At 41.2% G+C, this 18,708-nt stretch overlaps 1 protein-coding gene across 2 annotated transcripts in view; it reads left to right on the top strand.

Annotated features, from left to right (window-relative positions):
• Positions 1-13,078, top strand: part of LOC130917198 (E3 ISG15--protein ligase HERC5-like) — a 168,089-nt gene extending 155,011 nt beyond the window's left edge. For both annotated transcript variants that reach the window (XM_057838337.1, XM_057838338.1), the window contains exons 22-23: positions 10,593-10,695; positions 10,764-13,078. In XM_057838337.1, coding sequence (XP_057694320.1) covers positions 10,593-10,695; positions 10,764-10,999 — 339 coding nt within the window. In that variant the 3' untranslated portion in view covers positions 11,000-13,078. The remainder of the gene's footprint in view (positions 1-10,592; positions 10,696-10,763) is intronic.
• Positions 13,079-18,708: the final 5,630 nt, after the last annotated feature.

Here is an 18,708-nt window from a genome sequence, read left to right as displayed (position 1 = left end):
GACCCCTACAAGAACCTTCAGGGTATGACTCTCAACAAACACGGAAAGTTTGGCGCAGATATGTTGCATATCTGCCGAGTTATGACTGTTCAAAATTTTTGGCGAGACAAATTGTTGACGGTCATTTTCACTTCCAGTTTGGACCTCTCCGCTTCAACGAAACCTCAATATTTTTCATCAGGGACCTGAACACATGTCTTGAGGCTCCCCTGAAACAGGTTTGAGGTCAATAGATTTTTTTCCCTTGGAGGAGGAGCCTGTCTCGTAAAGAAGGCCATTTCCTGTTTCCACTAGGGGGCGCCAGGCCTAATGGGTAATATTTCAATGCAGTCGTGTTCAGGCTGGGATATCTCATATACATGCTAGAAATGAAAAAGATTGAACGTTGTATCACCGAGTTTTTAATCATATTCTGAATTTGGTATTTTGCCCAAAAATGGCTGACTTTGGGACCACGCCCAGGTCAGACCCTTGAGTGAAAACTCACCATTTTGAAAACTTAAGATCTCATATGTCTCCTGAATAGTCTGACCAATTTTGAAGACGATCCAACTATTTTCTTCAGCGACAAGGTCTCAAATGTAAATCGATAAAATTTCACATTTGATCCAAAATTTCCGGCTTCCTGTTGGGTTTGGAATATGGGTGCAAGAGACTTTTTGGAGCAGTTTTACACAATGTATCGACTCACCAAATTTCATCATTCTACGTTGAAAAAACCTAATAGGACAGGCCTTTTTGAAAATTTCAAGGGGGCGCCACTGAGCGATTTTGTTAAATTTTTTTGTAGATTATCAAAATTTACGCAAAGTTGCATGTATGTGCAAATTTTGGTGAGTTTTCGTGCATGTTCAGGCCTCCAAACGTAAACTCCAACTGTGAACCGAAAAAATTTCACATTTGATCCAAAATATCCGATTTCCTGTCGGATTTGGAATATGGGTGCAAGAGGCTTTTTTGAACAGTTAGGCATAAGGTATCTACTCCCCAAATTTCATCGCTCTACGTTGAAAACCTGAGAGGAGAGGCCTTTTTGAAAATTTTAAGGGTCAAGGGGGCGCCACTGAGCCATTTTTTGAAATTTTTTCAAAACGACGCTAGATTATCAAATTTTACGCGAATCTGCACGTATGTGCAAATTTTGGTGACTTTTCGTGCATGTTCAGGCCTCCAAATTGGCCATTTTCATTTGCCATGAAGAAAGAAGAATAATAATAATAATAATAATAATAATAATCCTTTGCATTACAATAGGGCCTTCGCACGCCTAGTGCTCGGGCCCTAACTAGGCCTGCAAGCAGGACTGAACGGGCCCTCGCAATCTAGCGCAACTCGGACGTCATGCAACTCGGACAGTGTGCAGGTCAGGGTGGTGGCAGATCGTCCTCTCTAATCATCTCATTAGAACCTAACATGCGCGAAAGTTGCCTCTTTACATTCACACACCTAAGAGATAAAAACCCCTATTGGACAGAGGACTACAAAAAAGGAGCGAATAAAGGGTCATCACAGCAACAGACAGAGACATGTGGACATGGGCCGTAAAATAAGTATTTTAAAAGGTCTTGAAACTACAATGACCAACCTGAAAAGAACTGGACATATATTTTAAAAAATGAGTGACTTTCTATTGCCACTAGTTGGCGCTGTAGGGTTGATGCAAATGACCCCTACAGGACCCTTCAGACTATGACTCAACAAGCACGATATGTTTGGCGCAGATATGTTGTAGAAGTTATGACTGTTCAAAACTTGTGGTGAGACGAAATGGCTTCAGTCATTTTTACTTCTCCTGTTGGACCCTTCTGCTTCAACCAAACCTCAGTATTTTTCATCAGGCACCTGAACACATGTCTTCAGGCTCCCCTGATGCAGGTTTGAGGTGAATAGATTTTTTTTTCCTTGGAGGAGGAGCCTGTTTCGTAAAAAAGGCATTTCCTGTTCCCACTAGGGGGCGCTAGGCCTAATGAGTAATATTTCAATGCACTCGTGTTCAGGGTGGGATCCCGCACATACATGCCAGATATGAAAAAGATTGAACGTTGTTTCAAGGAGCTATTAGTCCTTTACTGAATTTGTCATTTTGCCGAAAAAATGGCCGACTTTGGCACCACGCCCAGGTCAGACCCATGAATGAAAACACACCATTTTGAAAAGTTTAGATTTCATAGGTCTCCTGAATTGTCTAACCAATTTTGAAGATGATCCAATTGATTCCCTCTGTGACAAGGTCTCAAATGTGCACCCTGTTAATTGATAAAAATTTCACATTCGATCCAAAATACCCGATTTCCTGTTGGGTTTGGAATATGGGTGCAAGAGACTTTTTGGAGCAGTTTTGCACAAGGTATCGACTCCCCAAATTTCATTGCTCTACGTTAAAAAAACCTAATAGGAAACGCCTTTTTGAAAAATTCAAGGGGGCGCCACTGAGCCATTTTGTTACATTTTTTTGTAACGTTGCAAGATTATCGAAATCCACACAAAGCCGCATGTATGTGCAAAATTTGGTGAGTTTTCGTGCATGTCCAGGCCTCCAAATGTAAACTGTACTAGAAATGGACAGAAATTTCACATTTGATCCAAAATACCCGATTTTCTGTTGGATTTGGAATATGGGTGCAAGAGGCTTTTTTGAGCAGTTAGGCATAAGGTATGTACTCCCCAAATTTCCTTGCTCTATGTTGAAAAAACCCAATAGGAAAGGCCTTTTTTAAAAATTCTTTCTGTCGCCACTAGTTGGCACTGTAGAGTTGATGCAAATGACCCCTACAAGAACCTTCAGGGTATGACTCTCAACAAACACGGAAAGTTTGGCGCAGATATGTTGCATATCTGCCGAGTTATGACTGTTCAAAGTTTTTGGCGAGACAAATTGTTGACGGTCATTTTCACTTCCAGTTTGGACCTCTCCGCTTCAACGAAACCTCAATATTTTTCATCAGGCACCTGAACACATGTCTTGAGGCTCCCCTGAAACAGGTTTGAGGTCAATAGATTTTTTTCCCTTGGAGGAGGAGCCTGTCTCGTAAAGAAGGCCATTTCCTGTTTCCACTAGGGGCGCCAGGCCTAATGGGTAATATTTCAATGCAGTCGTGTTCAGGCTGGGATATCTCATAAACATGCTAAAAATGAAAAAGATTGAACGTTGGATCACGGAGTTTTTAATCATTTTCTGAATTTGGTATTTTGCCTAAAAATGGCCGACTTTGGGACCACGCCCAGGCCAGACCCTTGAATGAAAACACACCATTTTGAAAACTTAAGATCTCATAGGTCTCCTGAATAGTCTGACCAATTTTGAAGACGATCCAACTTTATCCTTCAGCGACAAGGTCTCAAATGTAAATCGATAAAATTTCGCATTTGACCCAAAATTTCCAGCTTCCTGTTGGGTTTGGAATATGGGTGCAAGAGACTTTTTGGAGCAGTTTTGTACAATGTATCGACTCACTAAATTTCATTGTTCTACGTTGAAAAAACCTAATAGGAGAGGCCTTTTTGAAAATTTCAAGGGGGCGCCACTGAGCCATTTTGTTAAATTTTTTTGTAGATTATCAAAATTTACGCAAAGTTGAATGTATGTGCAAATTTTGGTGAGTTTTCGTGCATGTTCAAGCCTCCAAACGTAAACTCCAACTGTGAACCGAAAAAATTTCACATTCGATCCAAAATACCCGATTTCCTGTTGGATTTGGAATATGGGTGCAAGAGGCTTTTTTGAACAGTTAGGCATAAGGTATCTACTCCCCAAATTTCATTGCTCTACGTTGAAAACCTGAGAGGAGAGGCCTTTTTGAAAATTTTAAGGGTCAAGGGGGCGCCACTGAGCCATTTTTTGACATTTTTTCAAAACGACGCAAGATTATCGAAATTTACGCGAATCTGCACGTATGTGCAAATTTTGGTGACTTTTCGTGCATGTTCAGGCCTCCAAATTGGCCATTTTCATTTGCCATGAAGAAAGAAGAATAATAATAATAATAATAACTAGGCCTGCAAGCAGGACTGAACGGGCCCTCGCAATCTAGCGCAACTCGGACGTCACGCAACTCGGACTGTGTGCAGGTCAGGGTGGTGGCAGATCCTCCTCTCTAATCATCTCATTAGAACCTAACATGCTCGAAAGTCGCCTCTTACATTACCACACCCAAGAGATAAAAACCCCTATTGGAGAGATTACTACAAAAAAGGAGCCACTACTGAGCTGTGCAGCCAAGCCCTTATTCAAAACCAAAATTAATCTTCTAACTGGGCCAATTTGACCAAGTGTGCCAAATATTGTGGCTCTATAAGCTGCCTGACTCTCTGGAAAAAAATATTTCCTTTAAATGGCGAACAAAGGGTCGTCACGGCAACAGACAGACACGTGGACATGGGCCGTAAATAAGTATTTTAATAGGTCTTGAAACTACAATGACCAAACTGAAAAGAACTGGATATGTATTGGAAAAACGAGTGACTTTCTATTGCCACTAGTTGGCGCTGTAGGGTTGATGCAAATGACCCCTACAAGGCACTTCAGGGTATGACTCTCAACAAGCACGGGAAGTTTGTCGCAGATATGTTGTATATCTGCCGAGTTATGACTGTTCAAAGTTTTTAGCGAGACAAATTGTTGACGGTCATTTTCACTTTCCTGTTTGGACCCCTCCGCTTCAACGAAACCTCAATATTTTTCATCAGGCACCTGAACACAGGTCTTAAGGCTTCCCTTATACAGGTTTGAGGTAGATTGTTTTTTTCCCTTTAGAGGAGGTGTGTGTCCCGTAAAAAAAGGGCTTTTCCTGTTCCCACTAGGAGGCGCCAGGCACAAATGGTAAATTCTCAATCCAGTCCTGCTCAGGCAGGTATACCTCACACACATGCCAGATTTAAAATAGATTGAACGTTGTATGAGGGAGTTATCAGTCATTTTCTGAATTTGGTGTTTTGGCGAAAAAATGGCCGACTTTGGCACCCCGCCCAGCTCAGGCCCGTGAATGAAAACACACCATTTTGATAACTTAAGATTTCATATGCCTCATGAACAGTCTCGCCAATTTTGAGAATGATCAAACTAATTCCCTAGGTGCCAAGGTGTAAAATGTGCACACTGTAAATCGATAAAAATTTCACATTCAATCCAAAATACCCGATTTCCTGTTGGGTTTGGAATACGCATGCAAGAGACTTTTTGGAGCAGTTTTGTACAAGGTATCGACTCTCCGAATTTCATCCCTCTACGTTGAAAAAACCTAAATGGAGAGGCCTTTTTGAAAATTTCAAGGGGGCGCCACTGAGCCATTTTGTTACATGTTTTCGTAACGTTGCAAGATTATCGAACGTTATGCAAAGCCGCATGTATGTCCAAATTTTTGTGAGTTTTCGTGCATGTTCAAGCCTCCAAATGTGAACTCCTACTGTGAACCGATAAAAATTTCACATTCGATCCAAAATACCCGATTTCCTGTTGGATTTGGAATACGGGTGCAAGAGACTTTTTGGAGCAGTTTTGCACAAGGTATCGACTCCCCAAATTTCATCACTCTCTGTTAAAAAAACCTAATAGGAAACGCCTTTTTGAAAAATTCAAGGGGGCGCCACTGAGGCATTTTGCTACATTTTTTCGTAACATTGCAAGATTATCGAACGTTATCTAAAGCCGCATGTATGTGCAAATTTGTACAAGTTTTTGTGCATATTCAAGCCTCCAAATGTAAACTCCTACTGTGAACCCATGAAAATTTCACATTCGATCCAAAATACCCGATTTCCTGTTGGATTTGGAATATGGGTGCAAGAGACTTTTTGGAGCAGTTTTGCATAAGGTATCTACTCCCCAAATTTCCTTGCTCTATGTTGAAAAAACCCAATAGGAAAGGCCTTTTTTAAAACTTCTTTCTGTCGCCACTAGTTGGCACTGTAGAGTTGATGCAAATGACCCCTACAAGAACCTTCAGGGTATGACTCTCAACAAACACGGGAAGTTTGGCGCAGATATGTTGTATATCTGCCGAGTTATGACTGTTCAAAGTTTTTTGCGTGACAAATTGTTGACGTTCATTTTCACTTTCCTGTTTGGACCCCTCCGCCTCAACGAAACCTCAATATTTTTCATCAGGCACCTGAACACAGGTCTTAAGGCTCCCCTGATGCAGGTTTGAGGTCAACAGATTTTTTTCCCTTGGAGGAGGAACCTGTCTCGTAAAAAAAGGCATTTCCTGTTCTCACTAGGGGGCGCTAGACCTAATGGGTAATATTTCAATGCACTCGTGTTAAGGGTGGGATACCACACATACATGCCAAATATGAAAAAGATTGAACGTTGTGTCAAGGAACTATAAGTCATTTACTGAATTTGTCATTTTGCCGAAAAAATGGTCGACTTTGGCACCACGCCCAGGTCAGACCCGTGAATGAAAACGCACCATTTTCAAAACTTAAGATTTCATATGTCTCCTGAACAGTCTCACCAATTTTGAAGATGATCCAACTAACTCCCTCGGCGAAAAGGTCTCAAATGTGCACCCTGTAAATCGATAAAAATTTCATATTTGATCCAAAATAACCGATTTCCTGTTGGGTTTGGAATATGCGTGTAAATGCTTTTTTGGAGCGGTTTTGGACAAGGTATAGACCCCCCAAATTTCATTGCTCTACGCTGACAGACCCTAATGTTATAGGCCAATTTTAAAATTTCAAGGGGGCGCCACTGAGCCATTTTGTTATATTTTTTTGCAACGTTGCAAAATTATCGAAATTTACAATTTTCCGGACGTATGTGCAAATTTTGGTGACTTTTCGTGCATGTTCAGGCCTCCAAATTGGCCGTTTTCATTTGCCCTGAAAAAAAAAAAAAAAAATAAAAATAAAAAAAAAAATAATCCTTTGCAAAACAATAGGGCCTTCGCACGCTTAGTGCTCGGGCCCTAATAATAATAACTAGGCCTGCAAGCAGGACTGAACGGGCCCTCGCAATCTAGCGCAACTCGGACGTCACGCAACTCGGACTGTGTGCAGGTCAGGGTGGTGGGAGATCCTCCTCTCTAATCATCTCATTAGAACCTAACATGCTCGAAAGTCGCCTATTTACATTCCCACACCCAAGAGATAAAAACCCCTATTGGAGAGAGTACTACAAAAAAGGAGCCACTACTGAGCTGTGCAGCCAAGCCCTTATTCAAAACCAAAATTAATCTTCTAACTGGGCCAATTCGACCAAGTGTGCCAACTATTGTGGCTCTATAACCTCCCTGAGTCTCTGAAAAAAAATATTTCCTTTAAATGGCGAACAAAGGGTCGTCACGGCAACAGACAGAGACACGTGGACATGGGCCGTAAAAAAGTATTTTAATAGGTCTTGAAACTACAATGACCAACATGAAAAGAACTGGACATGTTTTGGAAAAACGAGTGACTTTCTATCGCCACTAGTTGGCGCTGTAGGGTTGATGCAAATGACCCCTACAAGGCCCTTCAGGGTATGACTCTCAACAAGCACGGGAAGTTTGGCGCAGATATCTTGTATATCTGCCGAGTTATGACTGTTCAAAGTTTTTGGAGAGAAAAATTGTTGACAGTCATTTTCACTTTCCTGTTTGGACCCCTCCGCTTCAACGAAACTTCAATATTTTTCATCAGGCACCTGAAGACAGGTCTTAAGTTTTCCCTTATGCAGGTTTGAGGTAGATTGATTTTTTCCCTTTAGAGGAGGAGTGTGTCCCGTAAAAAAGGGCATTTCCTGTTCCCACTAGGAGGCGCCAGGCACAAATGGTAAATTTTCAATCCAGTCCTGCTCAGGCTGGTATACCTCACACACATGCCAGATTTAAAATAGATTGAACGTTGTATGAGGGAGTTATCAGTCATTTTCCGAATTCGGTGTTTTGGCGAAAAAATGGCCGACTTTGGCCGCCCGCCCAGGTCAGGCCCGTGAATGAAAACACACCATTTTTATAACTTAAGATTTCATATGCCTCATGAACAGTCTCACCAATTTTGAGAATGATCAAACTAATTCCCTAGGTGCCAAGGTGTAAAATGTGCACACTGTAAATCGATAAAAAGTTCACATTCAATCCAAAATACCCGATTTCCTGTAGGATTTGGAATGTGTGTGCAAGAGACTTTTTGGAGCAGTTTTGCACAAAGTTTTGACTCTCCAAATTTCATCACTCTATGTTAGAAAAACCTAAATGGAGAGGCCTTTTTGAAAATTTCAAGGGGGCGCCAGTGAGCCATTTTGTTACATGTTTTCGTAACGTTGCAAGATTATTGAACGTTATGCAAAGCCGCATGTATGTCGAAATTTTTGTGAGTTTTCGTGCATGTTCAAGCCTCCAAATGTAAACTCCTACTGTGAACCGATAAAAATTTCACATTTGATCCAAAATACCCGATTTCCTGTTGGATTTGGAATACGGGTGCAAGAGACTTTTTGGAGCAGTTTTGCATAAGGTATCTACTCCCCAAATTTCCTCGCTCTATGTTGAAAAAACCCAATAGGAAAGGCCTTTTTTAAAACTTCTTTCTGTCGCCACTAGTTGGCACTGTAGAGTTGATGCAAATGACCCCTACAAGAACCTTCAGGGTATGACTCTCAACAAACACGGAAAGTTTGGCGCAGATATGTTGCATATCTGCCGAGTTATGACTGTTCAAAGTTTTTGGCGAGACAAATTGTTGACGGTCATTTTCACTTCCAGTTTGGACCTCTCCGCTTCAACGAAACCTAAATATTTTTCATCAGGCACCTGAACACATGTCTTGAGGCTCCCCTGAAACAGGTTTGAGGTCAATAGATTTTTTTCCCTTGGAGGAGGATCCTCTCTCGTAAAGAATGCCATTTCCTGTTCCCACTAGGGGGCGCCAGGCCTAATGAGTAATATTTCAATGCAGTCGTGTTCAGGCTGGGATATCTCATATACATGCTAGAAATGAAAAAGATTGAACGTTGTATCACGGAGTTTTTAATCATTTTCTGAATTTGGTATTTTGCCTAAAAATGGCCAACTTTGGGACTACGCCCAGGCCAGACCCTTGGATGAAAACTCACCATTTTGAAAACTTAAGATCTCATATGTCTCCTGAATAGTCTGACCAATTTTGAAGACGATCCAACTATTTTCTTCAGCGACAAGGTCTCAAATGTAAATCAATAAAATTTCGCATTTGATCCAAAATTTCCGACTTCCTGTTGGATTTGGAATATAGGTGCAAGAGACTTTTTGGAGCAGTTTTACACAATGTATCGACTCACCAAATTTCATCATTCTACGTTGAAAAAACCTAATAGGACAGGCCTTTTTGAAAATTTCAAGGGGGCGCCACTGAGCCTTTTTGTTAATTTTTTTCAAAGATTATCAAAATTTACGCAAAGTTGAACATATGTGCACATTTTGGTGAGTTTTCGTGCATGTTCAGGCCTCCAAATGTGAACTCCAACTGTGAACCGAAAAAATTTCAGATTCGATCCAAAATAACCGATTTCCTGTTGGATTTGGAATATGGGTGCAAGAGGCTTTTTTGAGCAGTTAGGCATAAGGTATCTACTCCCCAAATTTCATTGCTCTACGTTGAAAACCTGAGAGGAGAGGCCTTTTTGAAAATTTTAAGGGTCAAGGGGGCGCCACTGAGCCATTTTTTGACATTTTTTCAAAACGACGCAAGATTATCGAAATTTACGCGAATCTGCACGTATGTGCAAATTTTGGTGACTTTTCGTGCATGTTCAGGCCTCCAAATTGGCCATTTTCATTTGCCATGAAGAAAGAAGAATAATAATAATAATAATAATAATAATCCTTTGCATTACAATAGGGCCTTCGCACGCCTAGTGCTCGGGCCCTAATAATAATAATCCTTTGCATTACAATAGGGCCTTCGCACGCCTAGTGCTCGGGCCCTAATTAATTATCTTCGTTTTATGGCTGGGTTGCGCGACGTCTGTAAATTGGGGTTTCCAGGGTAAAACGGACAAATTAAAAATAGTTTGGAGGCTTAATGCGCCATGAATCTGCTATGGCAGCATATAAACATATTGTTCTATCAAACACAACAGTTCTTTTGGCTTAAAATACAGCAGTTTCTTTTAAAGAGGAGTGCAAGAGCAGAAACTGCTTTTTCAGTCTTGTCTGTTTTCCGCCATATATATTAGGGCTGTGACGATACACACAAGTCACGTTTCAGGTACGGAGGTCACGGTTCGGTGTGGGTTCAGTACAACAGGAAAAACAAAAAGTTTTTTCCCACAGCATTTGAAAGTTCAAGTTTGTCTACAGTTACACTTTTATATTGGTGAAATTAAAAGAAAAATGTGAAAAGTGTGACTTACATTTTTTTTTTTTTAATGAAAACAACTTCAATTCAATCAGTCAATATGAACATCTTTGATGTGAAAGATTAACTAAAATGTATAATGTAATAACGTGTTAGAACATGAAAAGTAAGAACATTTACTTTTTGCTGAGTCACTAATTACTCTTACAATGAGGTTGAGGTACTTTTCGGGAGAAGTAATGTGTAATGTAACTATTTTTTAAAAGTAAGCTGAACAACACTGGTATTACGTATCAGAGTAAACCTGATCATATTTTTATTTTTGTGTACAGAACACCATATATGAAGGAGAGTATCATGCTGCCCACCCAAATATTGTTATCTTTTGGGAGGTGTTCGACCAACTATCAGAGGAAGAAAAAAGGAAATTCCTGTGTAAGTGTAGGACGTGATTATTTATAAATAGATCAGGTTTTCATTCGTTTCATTGTTTGTGCCATCAGGTTTTCTTACGGGTTGTGACCGCGTGCCTTTCACGGGAATGAGCAGCATCAAGATGAAAGTGGCCATCTTGCCCGACTCCACGGATCTCCATTTCCCAGAAGCCATCACCTGCCACTTCCTTCTGCTGCTTCCCTTATACCAGCGGTACCCAATTGGAAGGCAAATGCACAACAGGCTCGTTAGTGCCATCAATCACAGCCGCGGCTTTACCAAGACACTGAACACAAAACGCTGAGGAAAGCTTACTTTCCATGCAGTCTCGACAAGGCTGCTGTATTCTGATAAAATTGGCTGCGCACCTATTTCTGTCAATTCGTCTATCTTTGTGTTGTGCCAGCCAAGTGTGCCAGCTTGTTGTTGTTGTAATATTAGATAGTATGTGTTCTTGGCTGGATGGCAGTGCTTCACTGTGTAAAGTTAGAATCAGCTATGCTAAGTTGCCTGTTTTAATGGTGTGTTACCTTGAAAATGTTACGATTAAAATTCTAAATCGACATTGAAGCGCATATTTTTTCAGTAGTGGAAGTTCCCTAAGATATTTTCTTTCAAAAGTGCCTATAACCAGTTTCTTTTGTGCCAAAAAGCCGACAGTGGTCTCAATATTATATTAAACGGGAAATTCAGAATTTTTGACATTAGGCTTAATCTTCGAGTTCGCGTGGTTTTAATTAGTCGGTGGAGTGTATTCCGACAAATTCCATGCAGTTTGTTAGTTATTTGTCAGTTTCAGGACTCCGGACTGACTAAGCTAGCGCGACTGAATAGTACAATCTTAGCTTGTGTTATGTACTCATATTTATACGATCACTTGTATGCATTATGTAGCCATTTTTATTCTTAGCAAAAGCAATCATGCATTCACATTTTGGCTAATTTACACATATACCATTTGGTGTCATAAGAGTAAGCTCACTTATCTCAATCTCTTGAAGAACACAAAGGTTGTTAAAGGGCAACTGAAGAGATTTTCGGATTTCGTTCTTGAGTGTTTTACTCGGTTGAATTGTATGAAATACATCATTCGCTGTCTCAAAAAGTCACATTAAAAAAAATAATAATAATTGGCCGCGTAGTTTTTGAGTTATGGCCAGAGCAACACCATAGCAACGAGGGACGCGACACCCTGCCGACCGCTACCTGATGACGTAACTTCCAGGGAGCCTCGCCACAACTCTGAACACGGAAATATAGCACCACGCTATCCTCGCCATATATTGCAAACATTTTCAGGGTTTTACTCGCGAGATTTGTCATGCCATCTCAATGTGTAGTGATGAATTGCTCATAAGAAGACTCGAGACTCTATTACCCCTTTCCCACTGACCAAAAAACCCATGTCAACCCACTAACAATCGGCTTTTGGTGACAGTGGGAAAGTTGCAGCGACCCGCCTCGACCCGTGTCGATCAACCCGCCAAGCGACCTGTGTTAAAATAACCTCGGCTCTGATCGTCATGCAGTGTGAAAGCAAAACCCCGGGTCAACAGTCAACACCCTAATCTACGTGCACGCAACGTCTTCAAAGCACGCGTCCATTTAAACTAGTGGCATGCATGCGCTTTTATGCACTTCCCTTTCTCACCATTCCCACACGCTTCCACGGGGGTACTAAATTCAGTCTAAATAAGCTTGTAGCTCCCCCTGTTGGCCGGAGTCAACATTCAGCCTGCATGCCGGTTCACATGATACGCCCCATTACATTTATATGGTTTAGCGATAGCACTCTCACTACATACATATATAATACGTAATAAATACGAAGTGCGATAGCACTACTCCAGATTGTCCCTAGTTTAATTTATTTTTTGGCTTTTGACCTCAATAGTTAAATTGTAAATTAATTGTATGACACTGTCTGACTATCCCCTTATAATTATATATTTTCAGGTAGTTCATTCACAACGTCTGAGTGCATGTTGTCGGCGATTAGCCTAGCAATGATCTTAATTGTGGTTGTCAGCCCAAAACCCTCTAAATATATATTAAATGCATCTTACCAGATATAAAATGACTACTACATAATCTGTGGTAGTCGTTTGGAGCCCAGTTTTCTCGTCGAATTGCAGCAGTCAATCTCAGTCTCCTCTCCGGGTCTCTCGGAATACAGTAAAACTTCAAGTCTCTCCGTCTATCTTCTCTGTTTTTGCAACCGACCGCCACACATGACTTCACCATTTTGATTATTAATGTTAACGAGCAGAAAAACACGCCATAATAGGAGGAATTTACGAAGCGCTAATGCATTAACATGACGAGTATACGGACAACATGGCGCGGTGGCGTGGCAGGGACGTCACCTGAGTAGGGTTTATATATTGGAGTCAGATTCTGAAATGTGTGTGCCTCATTCATTAAAACTTGTGTTTATTGTTTGACTACACCCTGAGACTCTCAGTATTTGTGTGTCGACTCTGTTTTCATTGAAGCCTCCAGAACAGAAAACTATTGCACGGCGTTGAGGGTACAAGGTCGAGTGCTGCCAATGCCAACACATGCCAATATAAAACGGTGTCAACAGATCCAAGATAGTCAAATAAATCCAAAAGGCATATCATTGTTCGAAAAAGCTGCGCGGCCAAATAATGTTACCCCAAACTGCCATATTTCATTTAATTTGCGACCGCAATAGACAGGAGTGCTTTGGCCACTCGTGCTCATGCTGCATTCGAGGAAGGTGGGAAGTCGGACTTATCCAACTCGGATGATACCAGCGATGTGTTCCAACCATGGCCGTATTACGGACCGGGCCAGTGGGGCAGGGGCCCAAGGGTCCAGCTGCCCGGGGGGGGGGTGGGGATGCCAGTGTGTGATTTGGGACAGTACTAACCTGTCAAATTGAGTACCGTGCGATTCAAGTGCACTGCTTTACAGTACACTGAAAGAAAGTACACAGAGAAAGTACTTGATTTGGGGCACATGGTTAATTTACGTGCGCAACGGCACATACTTGCAGCAGAACGATCAGAGCACTATGCACGATACTGGTAATGTTGCCAAAAACAAATCACCAAAAGTGGCTCTCTGAAATGTTGCTAGATTACGTCACAACGTTACTATGATGTCATAACATCACGCACGACTCGCTGATCTCAAGAAAATGTGTTGACAATCCCAAAGGGTACAGTTTCAAGATCGGGGCTAATGTGCGGTGCTGCTTAACCATGAAATAAGCTTCTGGTAGCAGTGCAGATCTGAAGTTACATTGAAAAACAATGATTTTGACACTCGAGAGAAAGAGTTTTTTTTTTTTTTTTAAGTTGCCAGATTCACTTTAAAAGTCGTAAAATGTGGTTTTAGTCGCCTGAGATGGCCACAAGTCGCTAAATCTAGTGACAAAGTCGCTAAATTGGCAACACTGGATACCGGCGGTAACATGTAGGGGGCAGTCATTCTTATATTAAAACCTTTCCTAGACTATCAGATTTAACATCCAACACACTATTAAAAAGCTCATTGACATTTACATTATATTATACTGTATTGTAGTAGTATTATATACGATTATATGTAATAGTGTAGCTTAAGACTTAAAGCCATTGTAAGGGCTACTGTATTTTCAGTGAACAAATTTGGAAGTCTAAGTAGAATTCCAATATCGATTTTGAAATGGACTGAATGAGGGGGCGGAGACCTGAACTCTTTCTATATATAGACCCTACCCACGTGACGTCACAACTCCTTCCTCCTGACTGGTGCCGCCCAATTGTCCGTCAGCACATCATGTTTCCCTGTTACGGCTACGTACATTCCTCCTATTTACGACGTGTTTTTCTGCTCGTTAACATTAATAATCAAAATGGTGAAGGCGTGTGTGGCGGTCGGTTGCAATAACAGAGAAGATAGACGGAGAAGACGGAGAGACTTGAAGTTCTACCGGATTCCGAGAGACCCGGAGAGAAGAGAGCGAGATGGGCTGCTGCAATTCGACGAGAAAACTGGGCTCCAAACGATTACCACAGATTATGTAGTAGTCATTTTATATCTGGTAAGATGCATTTAATATATATTTAGAGGGTTTTGGGCTGACAACCACAATTAAGATCATTGCTAGGCTAATCGCCGACAACATACACGTATGTATGTAGTGAGAGTGCTATCGCTAAACCATATAAACATTAAAAGCCCTAACTCCATTGACAAACGACATGAAATACATTAGACTTGACAGTGGATGTTAGCAATAACAAAAGATTTTGAATTGAAAATTTCGTAACTCACCTTTCCAAGCACAAGATAGATTCCAGCCGAATTTTCGTGGACGAGGACCTGTTTCACCCAACCAGCAACGAAGTATTTATAAGCCTCCAAGCTCTTTAAGTTTTTCAAACTTTCGTGAGAAAAGGCTGATTTTGTGTGGACAAGATAGTTGTACAGTTCAGGGTAGCTAGCAGATGTCAGGCAAATACGGCAGAGACAGCTGGTCGAAAAACATCGATTTAGGCATCAAATATGGATCTGGCGAATGGATAAACTGAAGCTTTTCCACATAACGCCTTTTATGCAACGCATCAAGTGAGTTTACGGCATCCGAAAGCACCGGGTCTTCCATGAAATGCATTATAAATTGCTCGATCAATTGAGACCATTGATAATACAGGACAAAATGACAGACAAGTGGGCGGAACCATACAGCGAGCACGTGATTTTGTGACGTTGGTGGGTAGGGTCTATAGACCCTACCCACGTGACGTCACAACTCCGCCCTCCTGACTGGTGCCGCCCAATTGTGACCGTCAACACATCGTGTTTACCTGTTACGGCTACGCACATTCCTCCTATTTACGGCGTGTTTTTCTGCTCGTTAACATTAATCATCAAAATGGTGAAGGCGTGTGTGGCGGTCGGTTGCAATAACAGAGAAGATAGACGGAGAGACTTGAAGTTCTACCGGATTCCGAGAGACCCGGTGAGGAGAGCGAGATGGGCTGCTGCAATTCGACGAGAAAACTGGGCTCCAAACGATTACCACAGATTATGTAGTAGTCATTTTATATCTGGTAAGATGCATTTAATATATATTTAGAGGGTTTTGGGCTGACAACCACAATTAAGATCATTGCTTGGCTAATCGCCGACAACATACACGTATGTATGTAGTGAGAGTGCTATCGCTAAACCATATAAACATTAAAAGCCCTAGCTCCATTGACAAATGACATGAAATACATTAGACTTGACAGTGGATGTTAGCAAGAACAAAAGATTTTGAATTGAAAATTTCGTAACTCACCTTTCCAAGCACAAGATAGATTCCTGCCGAATTTTTGTGGACGAGGACCTGTTTCACCCAACCAGCAACGAAGTATTTATAAGCCTCCAAGCTCTTAAAGTTTTTTTAACTTTCGTGAGAATAGGCTGATTTTGTGTGGACAAGATAGTTGTAAATATCAGGGTAGCTAGCAGGTGTCAGGCAAAGACGGCGAAGGAAGCGGGTCGAAAAACATCGATTTAGGCATCAAATATGGATCTGGCGAATGGATAAACTGAAGCTTTTCCACATAACGCCTTTTATGCAACGCATCTAGTGAGTTTACGGCATCCGAAAGCACCGGGTCTGCTATGAAATGCATTATAAATTGCTCGATCAATTGAGACCATTGATAATACAGACACAAAATGGCGGACAATGGGGCGGAACAATACAGCGATCACGTGATTTTGTGACGTCGGTGGGTAGGGTCTATAGCCCCCTGCTTCACTACTCCTCACAACCTGGACCTTTCAGCTTGACAACTTGCTTTGTATTCAACCTGTGCAAAATAACTTGTTCAGCAGCTCCTGGCCCTAGGGCCCACACCCCCCACAATCCGGCCCTGGTTCCAACCGAATGTAAACAGCAGAGATTTTTTTATTTTGGCCATCAAAAGACATTTTGACCTCCAGCAAACCTGCCCCCTCGTAAGTAATCAAATAGTGGAGGAAAAACATACTTAGTTACTTTCCCCAGTGTTTTGCTCCCCAAAAATCCCACAATTACATAAATGATTAAAAGGTTGTCATGCTACCAGACTATTCCTGAAGGATAATAGAAGACATCGGTCAAATGTTCATAGTTGTAGTCTTAATATTATTAACTATAGGAACACATATGGTGTTAGGGGTGGGATATTGTAGTTTGTCTATGGGTGTTGAGGTAGGGTTGGCAGATGCCACTGTGGACATGGATGGAAGTGCTTGGTGAGCGCTGCAGCTGTCTGACCAACGCAACGGTGGCTGTGACTCGCTTCCTTTCTTTTTGTTTCCTTCCTTTTTTTCCTTTTTTCAATGACAAGTGAATTTCCTAACTCATTGAGAAATATTATCTACTTGTTTTTTGTATATTTTCATGTTTAATTCCACTCTTGGTGAACGTGCGTCCACAACACAAATGCATTGTATGCAGGAAACATTTTGGATGTTGTACAAAATAGCCATTGGCCTTCTCTTGGTATTTCTGAGACTGGTGTAGGTGGCAGTCAGTTTGTCCAGGTTGTCTACTCTTTCTTGATGACACAGCTGCACCTCTATTATGACTGAGTAGACATCAGTATGGCCTTCTGGTGTTTTTGGGAACAGTATGAAGCAGCAAAAGCGGTGACTGTAAAAACAAACTTTGATAATAGTGGAGCCTGCAACACTTTACCTGCAACAATTCAGTAGGGGGTCCAGGTTTATTTATTTTTCTGGGCCCACCTTGGTAAGTTTCCTTTCGAGCAGTAATGTGCAAGGTCATAACAAAACAAACAAAAAAAAAAAGGTCAAAAGTGATGTTTTGACATCGTCATATCGAGAACAACGTATTTTCCCTATTTATTTTATTTTATTTTATTTATTTATAATGGAGAATGCCACCAGACCCGTGCCGCCCATAAGGCGATCCAAGCAACCGCCTCAGGGCGCACCAGCGTCAAGGGCATCAAGAAAAATATTAAAATAATATTTGATGATAGCAGTATTAAAAAAAATTATACAAAACAATAAAAGAAAAACAAAACCATTCATAATAAGTCTTAAAATGATAATGAAATCATTTTTCTAGTGTGCCTTCTGCCCGTCTCACTTTTTCCTGTGATGCGATAATTTCACTACAGTCCCTAGTCTCACTCACCACTCAGCAGACGAGCGAGCTACCTGAAGGTGCCATTTTTAGCCTCCGCAATTGAGCAACGTTAAGGTGACAAGTCAACTTCATGAAAAGAGAATAGCCCCCCGTGTCAGAAGAAAAAGAAAGAGAGCAAAGACGTGAAGAAAAACAGGTTTGTTGTGATTTTTTTCAACAGCATAAGCACGTAGACTTAGCGCAACTGCAAGCTAGCGGTTATTTACATAGAGCTTATATGACTTGGTGCTAAAGCAAAATTATACTGTATCATTAGCCAGGCTGTTGTTTTAGAAATATTTTCAGTATTCAGCCAGCTGTGGATTAGTTTCAGTTAAATTTACTCCCCCTCCAATTTTAGAAAAATTTGGACAAAGTGTATGGGAGACTACAATTGTCTTATTTTCATGTGATGTGAACCACTTTTACCTTGTGTTAAATTGTGCTTTTCAAATAAATTAGCCTTGCCTAAAAGTGCCAAGGTTAATTAAATAAATACACCATTAAATATGGAATATAAGAAAGGAGTTTTACCCATCTCTACCAGACATCCTAGATAGTCAAAAGGAACAGAGTTCCCACAGATACCACCACTTTTGGGATTTATATGCTTGAGCAGGTACAGCTCATGAGTGACTTCCTCTTCAGATGATGTGTCTGTGTCTACCTCCTCAGAACTCTGGTCTTCGCTATCTCACCGCTGCTCTGAGTCCCCAGCCTGATCAGCAGCAGCAAAGATGTGATCATAAGCTTGGCTTGCAGTGAAAGTTCGCCTCATTGTCACGCTACGTAAACTGAAATGCTTACTCTGTTAATCACAAACTCCAAACTGACCTTGCCTGACATGCCTAAGGAAGTATTGAACA

This window comes from Corythoichthys intestinalis, chromosome 6 (genome assembly GCF_030265065.1).
Source record: "Corythoichthys intestinalis isolate RoL2023-P3 chromosome 6, ASM3026506v1, whole genome shotgun sequence".
NCBI lineage: Eukaryota > Metazoa > Chordata > Actinopteri > Syngnathiformes > Syngnathidae > Corythoichthys > Corythoichthys intestinalis.
This window is presented reverse-complemented; position numbering and strand designations above follow the sequence as displayed.